Source organism: Macadamia integrifolia, chromosome 7, assembly GCF_013358625.1.
Source record: "Macadamia integrifolia cultivar HAES 741 chromosome 7, SCU_Mint_v3, whole genome shotgun sequence".
In the NCBI taxonomy this organism is placed as follows: Eukaryota; Viridiplantae; Streptophyta; class Magnoliopsida; order Proteales; family Proteaceae; genus Macadamia; species Macadamia integrifolia.
This window is the reverse complement of record NC_056563.1, coordinates 24,171,690-24,179,374: the sequence shown is the minus strand read 5'-3', so window position 1 is coordinate 24,179,374 and position 7,685 is coordinate 24,171,690. Positions and strand designations below refer to the sequence as shown.

At 37.4% G+C, this 7,685-nt stretch overlaps 1 protein-coding gene across 1 annotated transcript in view; it reads left to right on the top strand.

The window, feature by feature from the left end:
- The window catches only part of LOC122084714 (ER lumen protein-retaining receptor erd-2.2-like), a 10,480-nt gene extending 3,907 nt beyond the window's left edge, over positions 1–6,573 (top strand). The window contains exons 2-6 of the mRNA XM_042653156.1: positions 705–904; positions 5,550–5,690; positions 5,821–5,901; positions 5,990–6,114; positions 6,222–6,573. Of these exons, the coding sequence (XP_042509090.1) occupies positions 705–904; positions 5,550–5,690; positions 5,821–5,901; positions 5,990–6,114; positions 6,222–6,270 (596 nt within the window). The 3' untranslated portion in view covers positions 6,271–6,573. The remainder of the gene's footprint in view (positions 1–704; positions 905–5,549; positions 5,691–5,820; positions 5,902–5,989; positions 6,115–6,221) is intronic.
- Positions 6,574–7,685: the final 1,112 nt, after the last annotated feature.

Here is a 7,685-nt window from a genome sequence, read left to right as displayed (position 1 = left end):
CCCCCCCCCCCCCCCGGGCGAAATGACTGCCCTGACTGCCCTGCCCCCTTGAAAATGAAAAATCCCTCCCTGGTCGGTGCCCCTGCTTGTCTCCTCATTGACCTCGTGCTGGTGCAGGGGCATGTGACCAGGTAACATTCTTCTTCCCCTTTTTATTTTTTTATTTTTTATAAACACATTGTAATGGCACTGTTCAGAGTCTTAGAGCATCTCATTATCTATTCTCTTTCTTCTTTCATCTTTCTTCAATCTCTCTCTTATGCCCATCACTTGCAGATCCATCAATGGATATGCATCGAGAACTTTTGGAATAACCAGGGCTCAAATGTCCAGCCACTGTTCCTGGTGACTTCACTTGAATATTCTAGTTTGATTTGTGAGAACTGAGATGCCTCATAGATGATTAATTAAAATTGACTTTCATCAGCTTAATTGCTAGACCATAAGGAGTTAAAAGGAGCATAACTCCCAATTGTTCCTCTAAAACAGAGGGGGAACTCACACACCTTGGGGATGATTGATTATGAGCAATTTTCTTAGGCTGTTCATGTCCTTATTATCCATATTTTTCAGTCTTTTGGATGGAAGGTTTTAGGATTTTCGTATTCTTATTTCCACATATTTATTTCCTACCTGTTGACTTAAGATTATAGCTTTTATTTTTATGAAAACTTTATTTAAGTGTTTCTTCAAACTGTTTGCAGGACTTTCACTCAAGTCGCAGGAACTAACAGCTATATTTTTAGCTGTTAGACTGTACTGCAGTTTTGTTATGGAATATGATATACACACGTTACTTGATTCAGCTACACTGGGGACAACACTGTGGGTTATTTATATGATTCGTTTCAAACTGAAGTCTAGTTACATGGAAGACAAGGACAACTTTGCAATATACTATGTGGTAAGCTTTCTTTCATCTCCTTTTCCATTTTGGTGTTATTTTAATAAAACTAAATCTTGGTTTCATATAATCAATGATGTTCATTGTTTTATCAAATGAATGCATGGAAAATAATTATGCTATTGCGTGTAAAGTGTCTTCTTTCTAGAAAAGTTTTACAAATGAAGCCTATATTTTGATTTCGAGTGGGAATTGTCTGGTGTATTTTTTATTTTTCCTTTTTCCCCTTTCTACTTATTGTTAAAATCAAGTGTTCAGAAGCCAAGAACACTGTCGATGGTGCAGAATGGTTTATAAATCCTTGAATAACTTGGTAGCATGTAGCTATTTATACAGTGGAACTAGAAAATTAATATATGAATGACCTCTAAACATTGCCACTATGAACAGCCTATAATAAGTGAGAAGCAGGAGTGCTTCCATGGTTTGGCTCGAACCCGTTTGAGCACCCAGATCGAGAATGGATCAAACTCCACCATCAATGCAACTCCTACCTAAGAATCTGGATGTATGTTGCCTACCCATGGGCGAACTAAACCCCAGATTCTTAGCCCCGAGAACATTCATGTTGTGAAGAATTGAACTGCAGCCAGAGTAAAACCGGTACCTATTGCCAGATCTTGAATCAGGTTGATCTCTTTCACTCGTTGTTTATTCTTTTGACCTGCTACTGGTTCTGTGAGATAGCGCTTTGAGTGGTGACTTCTCGCCTGAAATTTCAGGCCCGACTGATAACAACTGAAGGAGTTCTCCTCTCTTGCATTGTGCTGGTTTTTCCGCCTCCCTTGCAGGTTGGGAGGTTGAAGATAACCCCTTCCCTCACAATTCCCTTTTGTTTCCTTATTTTAATATCTTACTTTCCCTTAATACCCTTGCCTTTCTCCCATATTCTTCTTTGTCCTTTATTTCCTTTTAGTTCCAAGTTTGTCCCCTTATGATAAATCTAATTCTCCAGCATATCCTTTTCTATTATTAAGTGACCCATTAGCACCTTTAAGAATCTGTTAATTACCAAGTTCCAACCTCCATTGAAATATTCGGTCTATTTAGAGCATTTCCATCATCATTTAATACTTGGCCATTATATATTTGGGTGTCCCATAAGCGATCCAAACCAGTTTCCGAACTCCAGATCTGCATAAAATTGGCATGATTGAGCAATTCACAAAATTATGAACCATAATAAACCAGTCAATGGATGCACACCTCTGTACGAGGATCAACCAATTAATTATCAACTACTTGCACTTCTCACGAGGGCTTTTTTTTGTTTTTGGGCGGGTGGGGGGTGGGGTTGTGGTGGGAGTATGAAAGTAGGTAAGTTCTTGATGCATAACAAATAATTCATAAATTCATAAAAGAACCTCCACTGTTTCATCTGCTTCTATCTGTATACAAAACTTACAACTGATAATCTTGGTTTTTGACTCCTATAACAAAAACCAAATAAGCCCAATCTTATCTCTTGCCGACTTATATTTCAAATGGCAATATCTTGGGTATCTGGGTCGTCAAGACCCATGGTGGCATAGTCAGGTCTGGGAAAATTACAAACCGTTGGATTCTATTAAAGCAATTCAAGGTTACATATGTATGACTATCAATAGGTAAAAGGCTTGGAGGAAATGGTAAGACGCAGGTCAGAATTTTCCCCCCTAACTTCTGTCATCTCTCCTATCTCCAGTGGTTCTTTGTCTGCTTTTCTGTCTGTGTGCAAGAGCTCCAATCTCCAGTGGTTCCTTAGGCCTATGAATTTTGTTGCTTGCCGAAGCTAGCTGAAAATGGCCAAGTGAATCTCATGATTCAATTACCATCCCATCATTTTGTTCACCTTGGCCATTAGTGGCCAAGCAAACTTCCAATGCCCATAGCCTCCAGCTCTGTCATAGTGTCATCATTCTTTCTCTTCTTTCTCCGATCCCCAATTGGAAAATAAGGAATATTTCGAGGTGCTATCAGGTTGCATGCCCTTTTTTGATGAGTTTGATGCATTTTGATTTAATCCAGTGGTTCTTATTTGCCCCAGACCCATCTACTGATGCTGTAGCCCCTGATCCAAGGCTCCCATTTCAAATTATAACTTTGGTAAAGCTAGTGCACCCATTATTTTCTGTTTTTCTCATCTTGCAAAGGCTATTGGCCCAGTTTGTCTCTTGATGTACCAAAATGAGGACCTTGATTCATGTGATCCAATTATGAACTTGCTGTTATGGGTAACGTGGGAGTCCTTATACGAGGAAATTTGGATCCCCTGCTGCTAGTATTGCTTTAACTTTTTTGCCGTGTCCTAGTTCTTCCTGTAGATGCTTACAAGATGGTAGGCATATCAGTTGGGTAGAAATTTTTTTATCTGTCCACATATATGAGGCCTTTATTCGGCATTCCAAGGCTGCTTTTTGTTTGTGCGTTTGCTCGTGCACATGCTTGTGGGATTTTCACAAATTGTTGGCACAGCATCTGGATCGCTGGTCTGATGCTGTTCAAGTTGTTTGGATTGGTGTATGGTAAAGCTGAATGACCTGGAAAATGACTGGAGTGGTCTTGATAAAGAAACATTAGGTCATTGATTAGCCAGAGAAACAGCTTTCTAGCTGTTTAGGCCATTGGATTTAATCCAAATCACGGCTTGGGGGGTGGATCGGCTGATCAATTCTTCCCTACCTTTGCTCGTCTCTCTCCTCCCATCATAGTTTTTAAGGCGGTAAGGCGACAGAGGCATTTGAGGGTCTTTCGGAGCGCCTTAGCGATAAGGCGTGTATAAAGCGTCACCTTATCGACTAAAGCGTTCCTGTGTAATTTTTTTATAAAACCAATCTATTGGCTCAAATCCTAGTTGAATCCTATTACTCATATGTTAAATAAATATTAAAGGTTCATATTCATACCAATGTAAGATATTCATTAAGAAAACAAATCAATAAAGTGAATAAACAAAGTTCATCTTCATCAATCATCAATCATCAATCATCAATCATCAATCATCAATCATCAATACATATTAACATATAATATAAATACATAATTATGAAACAAAATTATAAATACAAAGAAAAAAAGATATAAAAAATGCAAGAATTTATTATACTTACCTCATGATGCCAAAATGAGTGCCTAAGCCCTAAGGTCATCCACTATATTTTTATTCCTGTCAAAGAGGAATGAAGCTCACCGCTGCCGGAGCAAGCTCGCCGCTGTTGAAGCAAAATGGTCGCCTGGATCAGTGGTTCTTCCTTGTTCCTTGATTCCTTCTCAAAGCCCTTTCTTAGATCCCTTAACAAAATCCAAACCCTGTTTGTGAATCGTGTTTTTGTTTTGTTTGTTTTGGTTATTTTTGGTGGAGTAAAGCTGATCCCATACATCTCAAGTGTTAACAAAACCATACACTTACCAATAAAAAAATATATATTTGGAATCTTCATCAAGTAATTTTAAAATGTGTTTAAAAAAAAAAACCCATAAGGCGCCACTTCACATAAGGCGGAGCACTGCCTTACCATCTCTATACCGCATCGCCTTAGCAGCGCCTTAAAAACTATGCCTCCCATATTGATGGCAAGTCCGACATCATGAAAAATTCAGGACTACTCACAAAGTTGGCCCCATAGTTGTCACGCCCAATCCAGGCAATTTTGCCTGGACTGTGCTGCCTGGGGTGCCTAGGCGTCTTTGCCTGTGTCATCTTGAATTTTTTTCCCCTCAACCGCCTTGTTTCGCCTAGGCGCCGTGAGTCCGTGATAACTATGGTGGGCCCAAATAATTTGAATGAACCATTTCTTATGAATGACAAGGAAAGTAATATATGTTGTTGTGGGTTTTGGTGCGCTATTACACACTAGTCTATGTTATACAAGAATCAGCTCACTTTTAGGGAACATTGGAGCAGTTTTATCTTATGCATAATACTGCTTACTGCTCGTGAAAAAACATCTTTTATGTATGTTTCCATGTACTACATGGCTTATAAATGAGAAAGAAAGTAATATTTGTTGCTGGTGGGTCTTTACTATTCAGTCTCATACACACTTGAATATATTATACTACGGGAAACTTATTTTTGGGATTTTAAATGATAATGTATTAAAAAAGATTATATCTTACATATTTGCACTAAAAGTCAGAAATATATTTGTTGTTTTGGGCTCTTGATACCCTGCAAAATTTCTTTGTGCCTCACTTTCAGGCATTCCAGGCATAATGGCCTTCATCCAAATGCATTACTGGCTACATATTCGTTGCAATTTTGTGTTTCTATTTTCTGGTTTGTGAAATTTTAGGGCATAATGACCTTGATATGCTGTTTTGCTAGAACCTGTTGAGAATTGCCAAGTCATAACTTATGGTTAGTACATGGACATGTGAGACCTTTGCTTACTGAAACACTCATGTATACAGTTTCTGTAATATTATAGGATGTGATAAAATTGTTTAGTACAAAAGAACAATATTCTTTCTTGTGTTTTGCAACTTCAAAAGAATGTAATCAGATGCTGATGCATGTTCGAAATATGTAACTGCTATGTGGAAAATAGTGGCCAAGTAAAAAAAAAAAGAAAAGAAAATTGGGATGGTGCCTTGAATTTATTGAGCTAATGTATTGTTGATGGTAGTTCTCATTGACTCGCATCACCTTTTAATTTGCATGTAGGTGGTACCTTGTGCTCTATTGGCTCTACTTGTTCATCCCTCAACATCACACAATATTTTGAACAGAATTTGCTGGTCATTTTGCGTATATTTGGAAGCTGTTTCAGTGCTTCCCCAGTTGCGTGTCATGCAAAACACAAAGGTATGCTTTGATAGATGTAGAGCATGTGTGTATGAGAAATGTTTCTCTTCCCTCCCCAATTTGTTGTACTTTTGATATTTCATTTTCCATTATGTATGTTCTTTCTCATACCCACCCCCTCTCCCACCAGATTGTTGAACCATTTACGGCTCATTATGTATTTGCATTGGGAGTTGCAAGGTTCTTGAGCTGTGCTCATTGGGTCCTCCAGGTCTGATCGTGATGACTAAAATCTCTCCTTGTTATGTCTGATTTTATCTACAATATGCAGCTAATTTCTTTTGGCTTTGCTATGCCAGGTCTTGGATACAAGGGGACGCTTACTGACAGCTTTGGGATATGGATTGTGGCCTTCCATGGTTCTCCTCTCAGAAATTGTCCAAACTTTCATACTAGCAGATTTCTGTTACTACTACGTCAAAAGGTGGGTTATTAGCTTTTGCCAGGATGATACATCTGCCCTCATCTAGTTTCACAGGAATTTATGGGTGGGAGTACAGATTCTTAATACACTTTTTTCTCTCCTTGCAGTCTTGTCGGCGGACAGCTTGTGTTACGTCTTCCTTCCGGAGTGGTGTAAAGTGGAAACTTTCTTGTGTAGTAGATTGAAATTTTCTCTTTTTGCTGCAAGAATAACTTAAAAATGGCAAACTAGGAAATGTAGGTACGCGATCTTCACAGTTCCCTTTGGCATCCGATGTGGTTCATGTACTCTCTCTCCACTCTTGCAGCCATTAATGGAACTTGGGTCGGGTGGTTGTAGTGTTGGGGATGCAAGAGGTCCGGGCAAGATATATAATTTAAAGCTTGATTTCACGCATATTCAAGGTTCCAGTACTAATCTTTATGCCTAGTAGTCTATGAAAGACTTCTTTTCTGGTCACATTTGCTCAAAGAGGCTAGTTTTCAGCTAGTAACATACCCCCATTAGGTAGACTCGTATTTGTTTGCCAAGTGAAAAGATTATTGCTTTGCTGATGAGCTTGTCACGGTCCAAGCCATCCTAGCATTTTTGTGTCGACTGCAATTCCTTATGTGTGCTGTACCTGTTTTGTGGTCCAAACTTTGCATTGAATTTTGGTCGGTAACGAGGTATTCATACATAGAGAAAAGGCTCTCTGAGCCCAAGGCGTACACTATGCCTTTCGGCATCGTAATTTTTTTATTGTTTTTTCTCTGCTTAAATAAATGAATAAACAACAAGATGTGAGGAGGCGCAGTGAAGAACCCTTTTATATATATATATATATATACATGTTTTCTGTCCTGTAGTGTAGGGGTAGCATCAGTGTGGGGATCAATGGGATATATATCATACTATTATATAAAAGTATGTACTCATGTTTCGTGGTTAATCTTTTCTTTGACTTTTTTATCCCTCTTACTTATTTAAATACATCAACTTTTTCATTATCTTTTTAGTCAATTTTTTTTATTTTTTGGATATTGTTGGTACCCTTTATATATATATTTTTAATATTTATATATTTTTTAAATTTTAGTTTCTTTATTCCTATCACATCCCTTTCCTTATCTCTCCCTCCTTTTTTCCCACTTTCCTTTTCTTCCTCCCCTCTCACACGTTCTCTTAAGTTGGTCTCTTTTTTTCTTAAAATCTATATATTTTTTAAGAGAAAAGCAAAAAATATATATTTTGAAGAGTTTTCATAATACAAAAAAAAATCTTTCTAAAATTTCTCCCTCCCCTCTCTCATGTTCCTCTCTTTTAATCCATATCTTTCTAAAAAAAAAAAAAATATTAATCCATATCTTTCTAAAAAAAAAAATATATATTACTCTCTCTCTCTCTCTCTCTCTCATCTTTTATTATATTCTTTCTTTATTAATTTACTTCTCTCTTCACTATCTTGCTATATTTTATCTCTTTCTATTTTTAATCAACTTTTTCATTATCCTTTTAGTCAATTCTTTTTATTTTTTTGATATTGTTGGTACCCTTTATATATATTTTTTTAATATTTATATATTTTCTAA